Source organism: Acytostelium subglobosum (assembly GCF_000787575.1).
Source record: "Acytostelium subglobosum LB1 DNA, scaffold: scaffold22, whole genome shotgun sequence".
NCBI classification, from domain to species: Eukaryota; Evosea; class Eumycetozoa; order Acytosteliales; family Acytosteliaceae; genus Acytostelium; species Acytostelium subglobosum.
This window is the reverse complement of record NW_012236511.1, coordinates 274010-295001: the sequence shown is the minus strand read 5'-3', so window position 1 is coordinate 295001 and position 20992 is coordinate 274010. Positions and strand designations below refer to the sequence as shown.

The following is a 20992-nucleotide window of genomic DNA, read 5'->3' as shown; positions in this document are numbered from 1 at the left end:
TTCCACCCAAGAGGATGGACGTGGAAGTACATTGTCGATAGCTTTGCGCATAAAAAGAATGGCCCCACTACAACAGCAAACATCGACCACACGTACCGCAACCTCATTATCAGCAATCTGACATTTGGCACTGATAACATCTCGCGTGCACACGGCAACACAATATACACTGGTCATCAACACTCAGAGGACACTATCAACTGTGGTGTATTCGTGCTGTCCTACCTACAATGGATCTTGTCCAACCACCAATCGCTGTTGCCCCTGTCCCTCGTTAACACATTGAAGTTTGATCCTCGGTCATTCAAACTACCACGTGTTAGGCCAGAGGATGCACGCAAGTCCTATCTAAACTCTCTTTCTCAGAGTGATGACATTACAATATAACATAACCAATAAATAACAATCATAGATACACATAAGAGACATCATACCCTCACAGACGTACCCTCACAGACATACCCTCACAGACATACCCTCACACACTTAATTCGCAAAAATCAAAATAATAACTAACTGCTACGCCAAGGGTCTCGAACAGGTGAAGCTGGCTACCCACGGAAATTACCCCCCGAAACTCTTGTTACCTCAGGTGGGTGTTACCTCAGGTGGGTGTCAGTGCTTTCTGATCTGACACAAGTTAGTGCGCGGTACCTGACACCCAGGAAAAATAGAGATGTGTCAAGTATCGGTTACTTTTGGACTTATCAATATTTCCGAAAAAGTAATGTAAAAGGTATCTCCCATATGTTGCTTAATATATTATTTCCCGGACAGTGATAGATTTCTGATATAAATATTCACTCGAGTGGTTTTAGTAAGATCATTTAATCAAATAATAATTATAACTATTAATATAAATATATATATATATTCTAATCTTCAAAAATGATTAAAAATAATCAAATATTATATAACTTTATTTGTTTGTACTTTATATATAAATTATTGTCAATCAACTACCACCCCAACAATATTATATGTTGATCCATTATCAACTAATACATCGCTAGTATGTGGATTGGAATCATCGACTAACTTGGCTTGTCCAAACATCACCGCAACAATCCAATCTTTCAACTACCTTGTTTCACTCAACTCCAACATCACATCACTCCGTATTATAATGAATCCAGGCACATACTTGCCACTTCATCTTATCAATGATACTTTTGGAAATGCCCGAGTCCCCATTCCCTGCACCAACATTACCTTTGAACCTTCAACACTACCATCATCATCCAAATATGACGTGGTCATGGACTTCAGCGCATCACCCAATATTTTATTTGTTGATGGAATGGCAACTTATCCAAACTGCATCACCAATGTCAAGATCAACAATATCAAGTTGATCGATGTGTCCGTCCGATCGAATGGATATGGCCTGTCTGTGGAACTCAACAATGTCTCGTTCACCAGTGTGACTCCATCGGTCTATTACACTCCAATCATGATGACCACGTATGAAAATCTACCGTCATCCAATATTTCAAGGCCATCACTTATCATGAATGGTGGAGAGATCTCCAATCATAACTTATCCGCAACAATCCTGGGAGGAATTGTTTGGACTCTCTTTTATGATGTCACTATCAACAATGTTAAGTTCACCAACAACATTGTCAACACAATAATCTTGACCAACACTGCCCACACATTGATCACAGGCTCAACCTTCACCAACAACACCTTTGACGAAGAAATGATCAGTGTGAAGGGATCTGACTCCAACAACCAAACAATCATCACCAATTGCACATTCAACCAGAACGTCGCCAGAGTTGATCCCAGGTACAGCTACCACAACACCGCCATTGTGAGCAACTTTTTGTCTCAGCTTCACCTGACCGATTCAATCTTTGACGGCAACATCAACGCGTCATTTGTTGTGAGTAGCCGTGGACCCGCGTACATTGAGCGCATGACAGTTACAAACAATACCGTACGCAATGACGGTAGACTTGTGGCTCTCTACAACAGCAAGAATGCAACAATGATCAACAGTACATTGTCTGGCAACACTTTGGTTGACTCGTTTGTCGTTGAACTGTCATCCAGCAAGGTCACACTCACCAATGTTGTCTTTGACAAGAACCGTGTGACCAGTTCGAACAGCACATTGCCCACGCCAGACAGCAGTCTCATCCAGTGCAGTGGAGGAAGCATAACATTCAACAATGTTGTCAATAATGCTGGAGTCAACTTGATGAACTGCAAAATCGAGAGTAGATGTTCGGTATACGGTGATCACTCTGACATTTGCAAGTCAAAGGATCTCAGCACTGGTGCCATCGTTGGTATTGTCATTGGAGTCGTCGCCGGAGTTGCTATAATTGTTGCAGTGTTGGCTGTAGTCATCGTCAGAAGAAGAAGAACCAGAAACAACTAATAACAAATAAATGTTACTACGTGAGTGAATGAATGAATGAATGAATGTGTTTGAGAGAGAGATTATTCATGAATTATGAGAAAGAGAAATATCTTTGGCCCTCCACCTTGAGAAGCAAGAAAGGTCGTGTTCTGGTTCAAAATACAAAACAATCTCACATTGTTGTAAACATTGCATTGATGCCATACTTATACTACTACATTATATAAAGATATATATAACTTATAATGATGATGAGACTTGTTGTCATCACATTGACTCTGTTGGTGTGCATTGCACATCATCCAACACATGCTAACATTGAAGAGGATGTAGAGGCAGATGGACCACAGCCATTCTTTCCAAGTATGTCAATCAATCAATTAGTCAATCAATCGCTTACTGACCTCGCCTTTAATATTATAAAGATTCTTATATATTCAATGACTCTATAAGTTGTCAAGAACTACCTGGTTGTGACTTTAACAATGCATTGAATTGGCTAAACTCGACAGCACCAACAAATAACTCTAATGTATTACTGCGTTTCAAGACATCGGATCCTTTACAGTATATATACTGCTCCGAACAGACTATATTGTCAAACATTGACATTGGTGGAAATGTACTGTTCAACTACATGACGGTAACATCCACAGTGTTCATACGCGACTACTCCAACCTTACGATCAATGATGGCTACTCGTCGGCATATGTCACGGACTATGTTCTTGGACAACAGTCTGCACTATCGTTCGACATCAACTCGCCGTTGGTCATCGGTACGTTGGTGGCCGGCGTCAAGTCGCTGAGCTATCTTCGCGCGCCACAGATCACCTCGTCATTTGTGCAATCCCAGGGATATGTAACGATCGAGTCGCCCAACGCATACTTTGGCGAGGTCAATGCCACACACCTCCAGCGACTGTCCGTGTCCCATAGCACACTGACCATTGGCGGTGACCTCTTGTTGACGCCTGGCGTCGACCTGATGATTGAGACGGACCTGCAGCGCATCCCTGCCAAGCCGCCCATCTTTGTTGATGGCCATCTTACACTTGATGGATGGCTGTACCTAATGTCCACAGGCAACTTCGACACCAACGCTCAATACTATATACTTGGCAGCAACAATGCGATATCTGGTGGCTTCTCCACTGTGGAGTTCTCAGCGTCCGCCACCTACTACCTCAACATCACGAGCGATGGCGGTCGATCGCCCTACTACGAGGTGCTCTCATTCCCAAATCAGAACAACGGTCTATCGCCATCAATCATCGCGTTGATCGTCATCTTCTCATTGATATTCGTGGCCATCTCAATCTTCCTCATCTACGTCTTGGTCAAGTGCTATCGCGACCGAAGAAGAAGTAGATACAGCTATCAGCCTCTCTAAGCAGCAGGACTGAGGCCAAGGTTGAAGCCAAGTCGACCACCATGTACAGGATAATCATTCATTCATTCAACAATCGATCATTTGATTAAAGCTCAGGATGATGTTTATTGATTGGATTAGCATATTTGGTCTTCCGAATATGCCCATGCTTGGTCCATTCATCACCAGCTTGGTTGGCTTGGCGGTGGACAAGCGATGTAATCGGTGGCGGTCGTACAAAAAGGTTGGAGATACAAAGAAGTAGTGGTATATAAGTAGTAGTAGTAAGGTAATCGGTGTGGCTATGGTCACCTGCGTGACCTGGATGTCGTTCGGTTGGTCTTTCAATCAATGCTATGTATGTTATAGAGTACAGTTGGATATTGGGCTGTAGACACATTGACCAGTAGATGTATTGCACGTGTCGGATGTGCATCGGTTGTTATCGAAACAGCTCTTTGGGATGTGCTTGCAGGACATGCTGGAGGAGTCGCAGACGTCGGTCGTGCAGGGGTTGCCATCGTCGCAGTTTGGTGTGACGACCTGGCAGCCAGACACTGGGTTGCACACGTACTGAGTGCAGAATGTGCTGGCTGGACACTGCTTTGGTGCGTATGAGCATTGTCCTGTGGCGATGTTGAGCGTGTCGACAGTGCAGGCGTTGCTGTCATTGCAAGAGTTTACGCGGCGATTGATGCAGCCAATGTTGGGCTGGCAGGTGTCGATTGTGTTGGAATTGCCGTCGTTGCAGTTGACTGGAGTGTGGACGCAGTTGCCGGTGGTTGCACTGCAACTATCCAGTGTGCACTTGTTGTTGTCGTCACAGCTGATTGGGGTGTAGACGCAACCTGAGGTGGGCGAGCATGAGTCGGCGGTGCAAGGGTTGTTGTCGTTGCATGTGATGTTGGTGTGTGTGCAACCGGTGGTTGGGTGGCAGCCATCTGCCGTGCAGGCGTTGTAGTCGTTGCAGGACTTGGGGGACTGGCAGCACTTGCCATCCTTGATGAACTGATCGACGCATTGGCTGGTGTTGTTGGTGTCGCAGGTGGATTCGTTGGAGCAGATGTATGGTACGTGCAGGCAGCCCAGCTTGGTGTCGCAGTAGTCCAGAGTACCGTTGGTCGATGGGCCGCAGTTGACTGGGGTGTGAATGCATCCAGTGTCTGGATGGCACGAGTCAATCGTACAGATATTATTATCATCACAACCAACTGGATTATGGAAACATCCTGAGGACATTGAACAAACATCGGAGTAACACTTGTCGTGGCTGTTGCAAGAGGCACATGGATTATAAGGTGAGGAGCCTCCTCCTCCTATCAGTCCGCCAATACCTCCAAGTTGACCTAGGAAAGAGAGAACAAAGAAGATAGAACGTTTGGACAAGAGTTAGTTATGGATGATCCCGAAAATTTGCTGATCAGCTGATCATTACCAAAAAAGGAAACAATTAATCAGCTGATCAGATAGTTAATATGTACGGGCATTACATACAGTTTGTGATTGATACCAAGCTGGTGGATAGACATATTATTATTAAGATGGTAGTGGTAAACATTATTATCGGAAGGATTGATTGGTGAAGATAAGTATGTGATTGATTGTTTGAATGTTTGAATGTTTGAATATGTTTGATTGGTTGTTTGTTTGTTGATTAACTACTTGATTGATGTCCAAAACGACAGGAAAGACTCTGTCCTTATATAGAGGTATTACCTTAAGAGAGATGTTCACAAGGCAGACCTACCCGACACCCTCACTCACTCACTATCGCACCTACTTTAGAAGATATAAATAGATAAATATAAGATATATACGTATGTTGGTACAAATAGGACTTAAACGCAAGTCTTATACATGGCCCACACTGTTACATGTATCTATTAATGGGCGCGCGCAGAATGTCCTTCTACTCAACGGCAGGCACGGTGTACCATTGGTCCACCTCCCGCCCCATCAGGTGGCCTGACCTATCTAGGCCCACCACCAACCCGAGAGTCGAACAAAGGGGTGATCGATCACTCACACACTCGAGTGCCTACTTGATTGACAACACGGTTTAAGCGACAATCACAAGTGTGTGGTAGTGGCCCAAAGATGATTAGCTGACCTGCCTGATGTTTAGTGATTTCTTATTTATCTCTAAGTGGGCAGGTGAAAGATGTATCACACTTGTCTGGATGTATGTTGGTATGTATGTATGTATGTTGTAGGAAGTGTGTGTAATAACCTTGGTTATCATTCAGTGATTGAATTGAGAGTGATGAGTGATTGATCTTGTGTGTGTGTGTGCGAGTGTGTGGGGGAAAACACTGATGGAAAGAGGTAGTGACCATTCACTTGGAGATGATCCTGCAAAGGCCAAAACCCAAACAAAAGGATTGTTGTCAGACAACAAGAAGGTCTCTACTTGATCACAAGCAACATCACAAAGATATACGACAAACAGACAATCAAACATCCGGATCACTTGATTGGTGGACGTGATTGGAAGATTTATGCACGTCGTCCGTGGAGGTGGACAGCTCCATGTGAATGTGTGGAGACCTCCACGCGTCTGGTCGATCATGATCACATGTATACTTCCACTTCCTGCTGTCTAGATAGCAGCCAACATCCTGAAAGTTGCGTTGATTGGCGGGCAGTGATGGATGACGATGTACTGGTCGCCCATTCAATCAATCAATCATTCGAATCGACATGTAGTTGAATCCGATGTTGGACCTTTCACTGGATGGATACTTTATTGCTTGCATGGATAATCTAAGTAATAGCATGTGATTGGTTGATTGATTCGAACAACTCCAATTCGTAATAGGATCAGGACCTGATGAGATAAAGAGATTAAAGAATGAAAGAGGAGTGTGGACGAATGAATGAATGTGTGATGTGGTGATGATGATGATGAGGGAGGCGGATCAATCGCCATCCATTGTCGTGACTCTATCCAATCACACCTACGTGCAATGGAAAGGTAGACCGATATATTTAATCGCCCAACGTGAAGTATCTTGTGATGTGTGTAGTTGTGTGTATGTTCGCGAACGTTGATGAAGGCTGGATGGATGGCTGGCTGACTGGATGGCAATGTCGACGCTCCATTCATTCATTCATTCATTCTATCTATGTTTGTTTGTTTGTTTGTTGATTGATGGATGGTCTATAACAAAAGTTTGAAATATGGATGTTCCATGGCCTCCTTTGTCGTCAGTCTCTCAGCTGGATCGTAGCGCAGTAACTTGTCCAAGAAATCAATTGCCTCTGGAACAGCCAGGCTCTGGTTATCGCTTGTAACGAATCTTGCCCAAGGCTTCTTTGGATGTCTAGTTTGTTTGATTGATTGATTGAATGGTGAGTCAGTCGGGGCTGGGGCTGAGGCTGGAATAGTTCCAATCACACATACTTGCCGAGGATGTTCTGAAGAGAGTTATCGATGACGATTCCATATTTATCAAGGTAACGATAGAACTCCTCTGTACCTAATATCTTGACGATCTTGACCAATTGATCGATGTTGTCATGTCCGTGGAAGAATGGGTCGCGTCCAAACAGCTGATTATGTGGCGTGTGTGTGATTGATGGTCAGTCGATTGATTGATTGAATGATTGAATGATTGAATGATACATACGATTCCAGCAAACATACATCCAAGACTCCACATATCTAAACTATAATCGTAGTCCTCCATGTCGACGAGGAGCTCTGGTCCCTTGTAGGGACGCGAGGCAACACGAACGTTGTAGTCCTGGTTGGGGTGGTAGAACTCGGCCAGACCCCAGTCGATGAGGTAGAGCTTGCGCTTCTGATGATCGACCATGACGTTGCTCGGCTTGACGTCTCTGTGCATGACGCCATTGGAGTGGCAGAAATCGAGTGCGCGCAGCAGCTCCAGGATGTAGAAGCGCACGTCAAAGTCGGTGAGCGTGGGCGCCAGATGCTTAAAGTCGGTGTTGTTGATGTATTCAAAGATCAAAGACGGTGTCTTTGACTGGGGATCGCGCACCACGTCCAACAGCGTGATGATATTCGGTCCTCCACACAAGTTCTGCAAGATCTTAATCTCTCTCTTGATCTTCTTCTTCTTCACAGGCTTCAACACCTTAATAACGCACTTCTCATTAGTCTTTGCATGTGCACCCTCGAACACCTCTGAGTACTTTCCACGTCCAATCTTTCTAACTACTTCAAAGTCATCTTGTGATCTGTTATGTTATGTTTGAGTGATGTTTGAGTGATGATTGAGTGAGTCAGTGAACCTGTCATTCATGCGATCATTCATTCATTCTTGATTGATTGATTGATTCATACCCCCATTCTACATTGAGTGCTTCATAGTTCCAGTAGTCCTTTGGTTTGTTATAGTTTACATCGCAGTATATTCTGGCCTTGTTTCTCAATATTCTATTCTTATGTCTCTTTGAAGAATTCGTTACCATAGGTGTTGCCATGGTTCTATATATATTTAATCAATCTTATTATTAATAATACGTAAGATTAATAAATATAATATATATATATATGTATAAGTATATAAAATGATGGGAATGAATGAATGATGTCAATGAATGAATGAGAGTTGAGCAAAACAATGCTCAAAAGCTTCGTTTTCGTCAACTCGCAAGGTCCCCAACAATCTTGTTTCAAACAAAAAATTAACAAAAAATGTGTGGATGAAGGGTCATTCGCATCAATGAAGGACAAGAATGAACGAAGATAAAGATAAAGTGTATTAAGTTAATGTACAATGCTACAACTTACACCATTACTTGTAATGTCTAGTGTGAAGCTGTTGGAATCAGTCTTGAGTAACAACTGCATTGGTGTCACCCATTGAACTCTTGTGTTCTCAACTCTAAGTCTTCTAGAGGACGCAGATGTCGTTGAGGATAATGATGATGATAATGATAATGTTGAAGATGCTGCTGAGGTATTGGGGGTATTGGAGGAGGATGAGGACGAAGATGATGGCAATGATGCGGACAATGACGATGACGATGACCTAGATGCAACCTCATCCATTGGTATCTTGACAGTCTTTGTACAGATGAGTTGGGAGCCGAGTAGACCAAAGAAGCTGCTGTTGGTCTGGAAGATCTTGAGTGTGCAATCTTTGGAACTGAATGAGGCAAACTCTTTGCCATTGTCATTGAATGATAGTGCCGTGATGTGTGCTCGCTCATGTCCATCAAGTCGATTGCATATCGTTGCAGATTTGAGATCGTACATGACGATGGCGCCATCCATTGTGCCAAGTAGTAGTCGTTGCGATTCGTTGTGATAGGACATCATGGGGTATCGCTGCACCATTAGATGCAACACTGATGTGGTGTGTCGTAGACATGCCTCGCGTATCGCTGGCATGTGTTGATCTAGACTCTTGAGAATGCAGTCCAATACATTTGGCAAGAATGGAAGGACTGAGTTGGCGTTGTTCTTGATCAACAATCCAATCAATATGATCGCTTGGACAGTGCTGGATATCGCCTGTGCTTCATGATGTGCTATCTCATCGCCAATAGTTTGAATGAAGCGCTGGAGTGGGGAGTGGAATGGAGTCAGTAGGTCGTCCATGGTCATGGATCAATCAATCATTCAAACATACTATTGTATCATGTGATCCAATGAGTAAAATAGAGTTGGTGGCAATGTTTGAGAGTAGATCATTCTGCATTGACAGAGTGAATAGACACTTGATGAGATGAGGGACCTGGTCCCTGATGCCTGTTCCAGATGTATGAATGTGCGTGTGAGTACTACATCTTGGCATGGCCAGTCCAATCAATCATCCAACGAATCACTTACCATCACGCCACAGTTTGAAACCCTTGCCAATCAATTCAACGGCAGCTGAATACACTGGATGATCCTTGTTTCCAAATACCAGGGCAAGTAGTTCCTGTCCAATCCTAAGTGATAAGCTTTGGTTGTTGTTGGTTGAGGAGTCAGCAGTGTGATCATCATTCCAAGGTGTGATCAATTACATACTTTGGATGTAGGTCTTCCTTTCGATGTGATATAATCTTGGCCAAGACTATGATTATCCTGTCTCTCTCATAGATACCAAGTGATCCACAATTGGCTAAGTGATTAGATATGAGTGAGTATGTGTTGTGGTGTTGATTGAATGAGGTACATACATAGTATTGTATAATAATCAATGAGACCATGTAGTTGCTCGATTGGCATGCGCTCTACACTAACCTTGAATATGGTACGCGCTGAGAACATGATGTCGTCGGTGCTGTTCAAACAGAAGGACGCCAGGTAGGACAGGTCAGGATAGATGTATGATGTGAGCGAGTCGGGTATGTCCACACAGTACGATGTTAAGAGCTGTCCGCATATAGTCTCCATGCCACCCACGCGCAGTATCGTCCTGCTCATGGCCACGGCGGCCAGTGTGATCTGTGATGTGAGGAAGTCGGAGCATTGGAGTGCGGCATGCATGCGTGCGGCCTTGGGCGTCAGGAAGCTGAGGTTGCCGCCCTCGCCAAGCAGGCCGAATGAGAAGCGTGGTTCGGGGGGCGCCAGATGGACGTCGTTTGCGTAGACGGCGTCAAGCTTGGCGCTGACGCCCCATGGTATCAGATATGAGAACATTGACACCAGTTGATTGAGCTCCTCTTGAACAAAGGAGATGGGCGATGTTGTCGCGGTGGACGGGGAAGCGTCCACAGCCGAGAATGATGAGTTGTACTTGACGTGCATATCGGTGTACTTGATGATCTCTTCAGAGATCACATTGATGTTTAAAAAGATAGTCTGGATAGGTGGTTCTGTTCATGGCGTGGATGTTAGTGTGATTGCTGTGTCGCGACGGCATGATAGGCTGGCTGGACTTACCATCTTTTTGTGTGAATGCGAATGATTGAGTTGGCTCGGTGAAGTCGTCAAAGAAGTGATCGTCAAGGTGAGTTGTCGAGCTACTCAGTGGGATGGCGTTCTCAATGATGTCTCTTGCCATTTTTCCCTTGGCGCGTCCTTCAAGCTCGCCCGAAGCAATCACCCATACCGATACCGAACCATCAATAGTCTCCACGATGAAGTATCCTTGCTCAGGTCTCCAATACACTCCAGTGATCGTGAGTGAATGGACGCCATATATGTGTTTGCTATGAGTGAGTGAGCACGTCAGTTAATGATTGATTGATTGATTGAGCGTGTGAGCGAAAGAACATACCATTGTAAGTCATCCATACTGTACATTCCAATTGACTTGTCCTCGGATACAGAGATAAGGGTGTTCTTCTTGGGCTGTGGTAGTATGAAGATTGAGGTGACTGGACCAGTGTGATGAGAGAATGTGTGTAATAAGCGGAATGTGGACAGATCCCAAACCTTGATTGTTGTATCATTGGATGCTGTGAAAAGATGTCGCTTCGTACTACTAGGTGAGCACATCAAACAATTGACGCGTCCAATATGTGATCCTGGATAGAACTTTGTTTGATTGTCCATTGGAAGTTTAGATGTACTTATACTGCCATCGTCTGGATTCGATAGTTAGTTAGTGATCGGGTGAGTGTTGAGTGGACGGACGCGAACATACCGTATCCTCTGATGAGTAACATCATGTCCTCGATGACTAGTGACGCTGTGACTGTTGGCTCGTTAATGTCGGATACTCGCCAGCCATCTGCTATGTTGCCAACCAATGTTGGTGGACATATTGGTGTGCGTCCAGTTGCTTTGCTATCGAGTGGAATGACCCATATACGCACCTGACCAAACACATCAGCAGTCAAGAATATGTTTGCCCAACACATTGCAGCACCAATCTTGTTTGTAATGTTATCCGATGAGTACTCTTGTTGCTTATCAAAGCACATCAATAGTGTTGGTGGTGCAGCTCTGATTGATTGATCGATTGATTAAGTTAGTGATTGAGTGAGTACACTGGACCGTCCGCATGTCAACAACAACATACTCTGATGATAGATGGGATAGTTCCATGTCTTTGTCGAATGTGTAGGAGCTGGCCAAGATGTTGTCTGTTTGTGTTTGAATGATGATTGGTGATGTGCCGTCCAAGGGCATTGGATAGCCCATTGAGAAGGTCTTGAGACATGCATAGGACTGGTCCAGCCTGTAAAGGAATGAGCGTCCATCGCGAGTCCATGCCAATACCAACGTCGAGTCATCAATGAACTTGCCTCCAAACCAACCATGTGATGAAGGGCACTTGATCGACATCAACTTGTGAGTGTTACATGTTGAGAATATCTATGTGATCAAATGATTGAATGAGTGATTGATAGTGAGGGCATGAAGAGCATAGACTTACAGACCAATGCGCCTTGGATATGACGAGGAGTGATTTACCATCCGGCGAGAGCTCGAAGCAGAGAGGTGCCTCGTTGGGGTCGCAGTTGCCTTCGCCACCAGGTGTCAGGATGATCGATTGCAATGAGTAATCATACTCTCCTTCGTTCAGTGACCAGAATCTAATCGTACCGTCCAGACTCCCGCTGAGAAGCAATGGTGTCGCATCCTCAGAGGTAGTGCACGAGTATAAACTTGTGATCCAATCGATATGATCATTGAGTGTGGCCACGATCTGTCGTCAAGTACATGTTGGTTAGGAGGAGGAAAGAGGGATGAGAGGGATAGAGGGATGATCCCATACCTTCAAAGACTGTACATCAACGAGATAGATGCTGTTTGCTCCATTGCCAACAATGGCCACCATTCGCTTGTTGTGTGGCAGTGACACCATACATGAGGGCGAGCAGGGGAGGAATGCTGGCACCGATGCAATCAGACAGTATCCATCACTGATGTTCCATACGCACAATGAGCCGTCTGCGCCTGTGCTGACCACAGCCTCATGGTCCTCAACCTCACACATTGCCAAACATGTGACGGCCACTCCATTATGACCCAATGTAAATATTCGTGGAGTGAACTGCTGTTGTTGAAGTTGTAGTTGTTGCTGTTGCTGTTGAAGTTGTTGTTCAATTGATACTGATGAGATTACAATGTGTCCATTCTGTGAACCTGTGATCACTGTGGACTTGTCTGGAGTGATGAGGATGCTTGTGACGATGTGAGTGGGCGCACCGGCCCAGTACACCAAAGGCAGCACAATGTCTGTTCTTGTAGTCGATGCATTCATAACATTGGATACACATAAAGGTGGTGTTGAAGTCCTACTTATCGATTGTTGCATCGACATCTTGACACTTGCGCTAGTTGTTGTTGTTGTTGTTGAGTTGTTGTTGTTCTCAACAGTGTCAATAACAACCATTGGTATACATGTTGGTTGTTGTTGTTGTTTACTACTATTGTTGTTGTTGTTGACGATACTCTCTATTATGTTTGGTATTGGTGATGAAGCAACTGCTGGCTGAGCAGTTGGTGCTAGGTAAATGGTATGATGATTACCATCTCCGTTCATTCTTCTCTGTAACTATTGCACAAACTACTACAATACTATATACAACCTATTATACAACAACAAACAAACAACCTACAACTACAACTAGATTGATGAATGTAGAAGTAGAGCGAAGAAGAAGTGTGAATGATGAGACTGGTGCATGAATAAAGATCAAAGGGGCAGGGTGGAAATTTGGTTCCAGGGTCTCGACCACCCCTGGTTCATCCCACCTCGTGCATGTTCAAGCCAGGGCTTGGGAGCTACCTTCCAGGCCAAGTAAATAATATATGTTTAAGTAAACTTATAAATATCAATCAATCAATCATGTGATATCTTGAAATGACCCATCGATGCAATCCCGACATGATCATCACCTTTAATATTAATTGATAGATATCCTGGTTGAATGATTGATTGATTGATGATCATTTAATGAAAGATAGGTTAACAACCAATTGATATTGATGATATATCAATGTCTGTCGAGATAGAGTATAACATACAACTACAATCAGTTGTGATTGTGTGAAAGAGATGAATGGAAACAAAGAAAATGGTGAAGTCGACAAAGTTGATGAAGTTTTGAAATGAACTTGCATTCTTTCATTCACAACTACCTTGTACATATACACATACATACATACTCTTATATATAAAAATGTCACATTACTCAGGCGGTGGAGGAGGCGGAGGAGGTGATAGAGGCGATCGAGGTGATAGAGGCGACAGAGGAGGTGATAGACATCATGGCGGTGAAAGAGGTGGAGGCGGAGGCGATAGAGGCGGTGGCGGTGACAGACATCATCATCATCGTTACAACAACTATCAAGCATCAAAGATGGTTTACGATGGCAAGCGAATGAGAAAGGCTGTAGTTAGAAAGACTGTTGACTTCAACTCCACACTCATCAAGTATCATCTCTCAAGAATATATCAACGCGACTACAGAGACTTTAACGGTGTGCAGCCTGACCCTATATATATCAAAGAGGTATGGTTATCGCGAAGAAGATAGCATCGACATCGACATCATCATTGATTGACTCACACGACTTGACTACATTAGATCCTTCCTCCAGTCGCGCTAGACTCCAATCCAACAACAAGTTTATGTACAAGATTCATTCATACATCGACAAACAAAGTTAGATATCCAATCAATGCTGTAACTGTATGTTAGACGACTTCATCATGTGACACAATCAATCAATCACTCACTCACTTACTCACTCAATCAATCAAACACTGGAACTATTCCAATCAATCACTCAATCAATCAACTTCATTCGAATGAATAGTGGACACCAGAGGGAAGACGTTTGATTACGGGATCATCGAGTGGAGAGTTCACATTGTGGAATGGATTGACGTTCAACTTTGAGACTATCATGCAGGCACATGACAAGGCAGTGCGTGCAATCACATGGTCACATAATGAGAACTGGATGATATCGGGCGATGACGCGGGATTGGTCAAGTACTGGCAGCCAAACATGAACAACGTCAAGGTGTTCCAGGCACACAACGAATCACTGCGCGACCTGACGTTCGCGCCAACCGACCTCAAGTTCGCGTCGTGTAGTGACGACGCCTACATCAAGATCTGGGACTTTGCGCGATGCACTGAAGAGCGAGCGATCAAGGGTCACGGCTGGGACATCAAGTGCGTGGCATGGCATCCTCAAAAGTCGGTGATCGCGTCCGGTTCCAAGGACAACCATCTCAAGGTCTGGGACGCGCGAAGCGGCGACCTCATCAGTACGCTCACCGGCCACAAGAACACCATCGTGCAGGTCGAGTGGAACAAGAATGGCAACTGGCTGGTTAGCGCAAGTCGCGATCAGCTGCTCAAGCTCTACGACATTAGGACGATGCGCGAGATGCAGACATTCAAGGGACACGGCAAGGAGGTCACGTCCGTGGCTTGGCATCCATTCCATGAGAACCTGCTAGTGAGCGGTGGCTTTGACGGCTCGATCCTGTACTGGATCGTCGGCCAGGATCAGCACCAGGGCGAGATCTACCAGGCGCACGAGGCCAGCGTCTGGTCGCTAAGCGTGGCATCCAATCGGACACATCTTGGCCAGTGGCTCCAACGACTACACTACAAAGTTCTGGTGTAGGAATCGACCAGGCGACACAATGAAGGACAGATACAACAATCCACACGGCGGATCGAATGACGCCGAGAACGAAGAGGACGTTGATGTCCGTTCAGAGTTCAGTTTGCCAGGCCTATCCATTCCTGGCCTATCACATACATCAGAGAGCAATGGTGGTGGCGGCGGCAACTCAAATGCCCAATCCATATCAACAACAACAACCATTTAGACCACCTCAACCTCAACAACATCATCAACAACCAAACCCATACCAACAACAACAACCACCAGCATATCAACAACCGAATCAACCATTCCAACACAAACCTCCGCCTCAATATCAATCCCAATCACCTCCCAATAACATGGGCCCTGCTGGCGGATACCCTCCCAACCAAGGATACCCCCATCAGCCTCCAATGCAGCCAATGCAGCATGCAATCCCTCCAATACCATCTCCTGTCCAGATGCATCAACAACAACAACACGCAATGCAATTCCAGAATATGCAGCAACAGCAGCACTCACCACCGATGAATGCACAACAGGCACCATTCCAGGGACAGCCCTTCCACCCGCCACAACAATTCCAACAGCAACAAATGCAGCCGCCAGTTGGTGGTCATATCATATCACCGCCTCCCAGTCACATTGTGCAGCCACCTCCAGCCTTTGGCAAGCAAGCTCGCAAATAAACCAACCCTGTCCAAGGGTGTTAGACTAGTAACCTCAAGTATTCAATCAATCAATCATTCAATCATTCTCAATTAATTAATAAAGTGTCAATCGACCATGATACCGCGGGTAGGGTTTATTAGGGTTAATGGATGGAAGGATGGACCATGCATCCGATCGTTCCTCTTTCTATACAATCATCTCTCTGAGTGTTGGACATGGCGCATGTTGTTGAAGTTATGAATGAATCAAGTTGGTACATCGATGGAGTGAAGTAATCATTCAATCCATTTACTTCTTGGGAGCGACACCAGACTCGACTTTCTCCTCGTCCTTCTCCTTCTCGACCTCATCGACCAGCTTCTCGACGTCGGCCTCGTCCATCTGCTGGATGGGCTGATTCCTCCTGATGACGACGATTTCGATATTCTTGTTTCCAGACTCGACGACCTCCAGCAGCGCTTTGACTGCCAGCTTGATCGACTCGTGATCAGAGGTGTCTGTATAGTTCTTCTCGAGGAACTCGCTCACTGTCTTTGAGTTCCTGCCAATGGCGGCAGCCTTCCACGAGGAGAACGAACCAGATGGGTCAGTCTGGAACAAGTTTGGTGTTCCATCAGAGTCAAAGCCAACGATCAAAGTAGATATACCAAATGGTCTAACTCCTCCACTCTGTGTGTATCTCTATATATATATTATATGTATGATTATGTTTGTGTGAGTGATCAATCAATCATATTACTATTACTACTCATTCATTCATTCATGATCATACCTGTTGGATTCCTGCGATATATTTAGAGATGTACTCAACTGATGGAGTATCATCCAAAGACAGTCTGTATGATTGACATTCGATCAATGCCTTTTTGAAGATGATGATGATGATGATGTATGAGTATGAGATAATAACATGTTAGTGATCATTCAATCAATCAGTCAATCAATCAATGATAATGATTACTTTACCTTGTTGATTAGAACACGAGAGTCAGCTGTCAGACCAGCAAATGTTAGACAGATATGATCGTCAATCTTTACAATCTTCTTGGCTGAACGTGAGTCTTGGAGCTTGGCAGTGGACTTCTTCTCAGCACCCAATACAATGACATCCTTTCCACGTACACCAACGGCGACCGTTCCCTTTCTCACGGCCTCCATAGCGTACTCTACTTGGAATAAATGTCCATCTGGTGAGAACACTGTAATAGCTCTATCGTATCTTGCTGATGACATATCTTTATGTAATTATATATATATTAAGTTATATGTATGTATATGTAAAAGTATAAGTATGTTTATGTTTATGTTAATATATGTTTGTGTGAGTGTGTAAGTGATGATGAAGTTGATTTGAGTTGATGTTCACTATTCACTTCTTTTCAAACTTCACTACACACCTTGATAATAAAATTAAATTGAAGTGATGAGAAGTTCAAGTCTGTTTTGAACTATCTTTAATGGTCTTTTGAGGCCATGATTGGCTAATTTCAATCACTACTCCAACCATCCATTTGGATGGACATGTCAATCAACTCATAACAATGTTTACTCAAATATTGATTGAGTTCAGAACCGAACTTCCAAATGAGGCAAATCCCTTTTGCAAAGGTGGCACCAGGTAACTGTCAATTCAATATCACAACCGATCAATTGATAACATACCTCCACTACTTATATAATCATTCAAATCAAATACTAAGTTCAATCATTCATTCAATCAATTCAAGAATAAGTGAGTGATAATTGTTTCCACTTTGGAAACAAACAAACAAAATAATGTTGCTGGCGACTTCAAGCGATTTCAACAACAACAAAAATATTAGTATTCATTCAGTGTTCCACAATCAAGTATTATGTAGATTGATCTTTAGACATGTTAGTGATATTCACAAACGATGGATAAATCTGCCCAGGCCAGACATCACTCAACCACCTGGCGATGACCATCAAGTGTACAAAACAATCAAAGGTGGCAAACTGTATGCCGATGGTGACCTCAGCGTCATGCTCCAATACAACGCCACAGCAATGTTCTTGGAGGCATTCGATAGAGTGGCCGACCACTACCCCATCAACAATGTACTGCTGTACGGGTCCATGGTATTTGAAAACGCTGCGTTATTCAAGAGACTGGCGGCCCATCCCAACATGGTCATGTGGGCAGAGGATGGATCAGGACTTTTAGACACGGGTAATGTCGAGATGCTCCAACACTACCTCTCTGCTACCCTGCACCACCGTTTGCCAGATCTCATGAGGCGACCGGGTTCGGTTCGAGAATTTCGTCCGACTGCTACTCAAATATATCCCGCTGAACACCGCATTTATGAATGAGATCTCGTTCTCGTCATCCTGCCTGAGAAGACATGGCATCAGTCTTGGTGTGCTCAAGTTGTTGCACGAGGAGTACGACAGTCTCTACCCGTTGGGGTCGCTGTTTTGCAACACAATGGTGCATTGTGCACGATGCAATCTTGTGGACAGCTTCCAGTATATAGTCGACAACATCCCAGAAAACAATAGACCTTCTTTATTCGACAGGTCCGTCAGTGATAGCTTGAAGTTCTGTGCCAGCAACGGCAACATCGCCATCTTTGACATCCTCTACAACTCACCAAACACTAAAGAGTACGTCACGGAGAAAGACCTCAACATTGCAATACGCAAGGCAGCCAAACATGGACATCCGACAATGATCAACCATCTCTTCAAGTATCTCGCCTCTGAATCATCATCATCATCGGGTCGCCAACCACGCTGGAGGAGAGACCGAATTGAGAAACCTCCCATGGGCATATCGATCGCATTGATGTGCTCCATTCAAAGATGTGCGTGAAGATGTCCACGTCAATGGCGCAGCTCATCACTACATATCGATCGCCACGTCTTACTCTCAAGGGCAAGTCACTCCTCCACATGGTCAAGGCCATTGGCAAGCCAGGCAGCAACATCACCCCAGATATAGTGTGCCAACTCATCGACAACTGCGACCTACCAGAGCCAGATAAGCTCGACAGGACGTTTGAGTTGGCCACAGAGACCTCCCTGGGCTTGATGCAGAGAATCCACACTCATTTCAATCTTCCCTACATGGACTGGAGTCTGACCAAGGCGGTACAGAGTGGACACGTGGACATTGCCCTCCATCTGGCCAGCCAACAAACTGATGAAGCGGTTGCTACTAAAGCAGCACTCAAACTGATCGCTTGGCATCCAATCACAATGGACAACCTGACATTGATACTGGACACACTCCCATTCGTCAAGAGCAACCCAGAGATATGTGCATGGGCAGTGTGCAACCCATCGTTTGAGGTGTTCAAACACATTATCTCATTGTTCACCAACGAGCAGTTGGAGGGGACCGATCATCTTCAGGACATATTCTATCAAGCATTGATTGAGAACAACTCTAGGTACCTGGAATACATCCAACAACGCTTTGCCAATACAGAGGTGGAGGTGCCTGAGCTTGATGCCCAATCACTGATGAACCATATCAACAATAATCATTACCTCTTTATTGAGAAGCATCTCGACTCACCTTCGTTCACTGACTTGCCGACAGTAAATCAATTGCGAACACTTCATGCAATGATTGACTATGCCTATCAGATGGTTACCACTCGCATCATCAAACTCTGCAAAGACCGCATCAACAAACTTGATGGAACCTATGTGTATGCATCACTCAATCAATATATCATTCACTCCATCACTCTGACTTACTCACTCACTCAATCACTCATTTAGAAGGCAACAAGATGATCACGATCAGGAGATGGACATTGATCAACCCAAGGCCTCACTCAAGTTGGAATCAACACTTCACATGGTGATGAGAGATGAGAAGCTCGGCAAGATGATCATGTCACAGATTGGATCGATTCATAACAAACATGGCATTGATCGTAAGCAGGTGATCACTGGCAAGCAGTTGCTTTACAATCACAACCTGCGTGAGTACATCAAATATGGCGCAACGGAATGGTTCCTTCAATCATACAATGATAATGGCAACAAGCTACGTCTCAACAAGACTTTACTTCTTGAAGCCTTTGCCAGATGTGATACACGTGCTATGAACGTGCTTCTGGCCAATCCCCTCATGTGTCTAAACGGCAGTTTCGACAAGCACTTTGTGACCAACGTGTCGTCCTGCTCGCATCCACATTGGGAGAGTGTGTTGGAGAGGTATGTCCTGACTCTCGACTCTCTTCAACCAGCTGGCATCACCATCAGCGGCAACGTGCTGGCACATGTCCGCCACCCATCATTCCTCCGCAAGCTCATTGAGATGGACATCCAACTCAGCCTTGTGGATGACGACGGCGATCGAAACAAATCGAGATGGGGCGATAAGACATTGAAGAGTAGTTTCACAGAGATCATGGTCGATGCATCGCTCAAGCAATCATGGGCGGTCGAGATGCTACAACTGATGCTCAAGAACAAGCTCCTCACGACCAGGACTGGCAAAGTACTCCTTCTCAAGGCCATCGAGCTCAACATAACACCAGTCGTTGAGATCCTGGTCAGCCAATCACCTGGCGATGGCGATGATGGCAATGAGGGCGATAATGGTGATAGTGAGGATGCTGCAGATCAACATAGCAGATACTATATCAAGTCACTCATTAAGTTATGTTGCCAGCATGGCAACGTCGAATCGTTAAACTTGGTAATGGCACATGTCCCTTCGCCACATCTCGATGAGGCCATGAGGTCATTGACGTATCATTGTAGTGAAGCAGTGTCCAAGGACATTTCAACATTCTGCTTCGTGCACAAGAGTTGCTGGGCGACACATTCAAACCTTGGGGGTATATTGAGGATGCATTGAGAGCTGGCCACTTGGACATTCTCAACTACATCCTCAGCTCTCCACTCCCAGCAAAGTCATCAACCCAAGATACGGGCAATCATTCGTTCCGCCGTGATCGAGATGAGATATGCATCTCCAGCATCCACCACAGTATCTTGTCAATCGAGTTGATTGAACTCTTGCTTGCACTACGACCAACCGTCAATGGCCGGTACAATCAGGTGATGGCCAGCGCAATCAGAGCTGGAAACAATTTGCTCA

At 44.7% G+C, this 20992-nt stretch overlaps 9 protein-coding genes across 9 annotated transcripts; 5 read left to right on the top strand and 4 right to left on the bottom strand.

Annotated features, from left to right (window-relative positions):
* Nucleotides 1–1126: 1126 nt before the first annotated feature.
* Nucleotides 1127–2389, top strand: SAMD00019534_094340 (hypothetical protein; the record flags this gene model as incomplete). The annotated part of the gene is made up of 1 exon (XM_012895359.1): nucleotides 1127–2389. A coding segment is annotated over one exon (1263 nt), but the record flags the coding sequence as incomplete, so codon positions are not given.
* A 236-nt stretch (nucleotides 2390–2625) lies between these two features.
* Nucleotides 2626–3767, top strand: SAMD00019534_094330 (hypothetical protein; the record flags this gene model as incomplete). The annotated part of the gene is made up of 2 exons (XM_012895358.1): nucleotides 2626–2737; nucleotides 2800–3767. 2 exons carry the CDS (start codon nucleotides 2626–2628, stop codon nucleotides 3765–3767), a joined length of 1080 nt encoding a protein of 359 aa, XP_012750812.1.
* A 345-nt stretch (nucleotides 3768–4112) lies between these two features.
* Nucleotides 4113–5304, bottom strand: SAMD00019534_094320 (hypothetical protein; the record flags this gene model as incomplete). Its single annotated transcript, XM_012895357.1, has 2 exons — nucleotides 4113–5092; nucleotides 5241–5304. Coding segments are annotated over 2 exons (1044 nt in total), but the record flags the coding sequence as incomplete, so codon positions are not given.
* Nucleotides 5305–6912: 1608 nt separating this feature from the next.
* SAMD00019534_094310 (hypothetical protein) lies at nucleotides 6913–8213 on the bottom strand (the record flags this gene model as incomplete). The annotated part of the gene is made up of 4 exons (XM_012895356.1): nucleotides 6913–7069; nucleotides 7150–7298; nucleotides 7376–7949; nucleotides 8056–8213. Coding segments are annotated over 4 exons (1038 nt in total), but the record flags the coding sequence as incomplete, so codon positions are not given.
* A 268-nt stretch (nucleotides 8214–8481) lies between these two features.
* Nucleotides 8482–13144, bottom strand: SAMD00019534_094300 (hypothetical protein; the record flags this gene model as incomplete). The annotated part of the gene is made up of 11 exons (XM_012895355.1): nucleotides 8482–9279; nucleotides 9350–9468; nucleotides 9550–9653; nucleotides 9733–9826; nucleotides 9885–10523; nucleotides 10591–10859; nucleotides 10928–11237; nucleotides 11297–11598; nucleotides 11675–11970; nucleotides 12032–12304; nucleotides 12374–13144. 11 exons carry the CDS (start codon nucleotides 13142–13144, stop codon nucleotides 8482–8484), a joined length of 3975 nt encoding a protein of 1324 aa, XP_012750809.1.
* A 622-nt stretch (nucleotides 13145–13766) lies between these two features.
* On the top strand, nucleotides 13767–15249 carry SAMD00019534_094290 (hypothetical protein; the record flags this gene model as incomplete). The annotated part of the gene is made up of 4 exons (XM_012895354.1): nucleotides 13767–13839; nucleotides 13882–14117; nucleotides 14193–14297; nucleotides 14425–15249. Coding segments are annotated over 4 exons (1239 nt in total), but the record flags the coding sequence as incomplete, so codon positions are not given.
* Nucleotides 15250–16194: 945 nt separating this feature from the next.
* On the bottom strand, nucleotides 16195–17139 carry SAMD00019534_094280 (hypothetical protein; the record flags this gene model as incomplete). The annotated part of the gene is made up of 3 exons (XM_012895353.1): nucleotides 16195–16587; nucleotides 16679–16768; nucleotides 16873–17139. The coding sequence occupies 3 exons, from the start codon at nucleotides 17137–17139 to the stop codon at nucleotides 16195–16197; spliced, it is 750 nt and encodes a 249-aa protein (XP_012750807.1).
* Nucleotides 17140–18232: 1093 nt separating this feature from the next.
* Nucleotides 18233–18742, top strand: SAMD00019534_094270 (hypothetical protein; the record flags this gene model as incomplete). Its single annotated transcript, XM_012895352.1, has 1 exon — nucleotides 18233–18742. The coding sequence occupies one exon, from the start codon at nucleotides 18233–18235 to the stop codon at nucleotides 18740–18742; it is 510 nt and encodes a 169-aa protein (XP_012750806.1).
* A 14-nt stretch (nucleotides 18743–18756) lies between these two features.
* SAMD00019534_094260 (hypothetical protein) lies at nucleotides 18757–20749 on the top strand (the record flags this gene model as incomplete). The annotated part of the gene is made up of 2 exons (XM_012895351.1): nucleotides 18757–19586; nucleotides 19660–20749. 2 exons carry the CDS (start codon nucleotides 18757–18759, stop codon nucleotides 20747–20749), a joined length of 1920 nt encoding a protein of 639 aa, XP_012750805.1.
* Nucleotides 20750–20992: the final 243 nt, after the last annotated feature.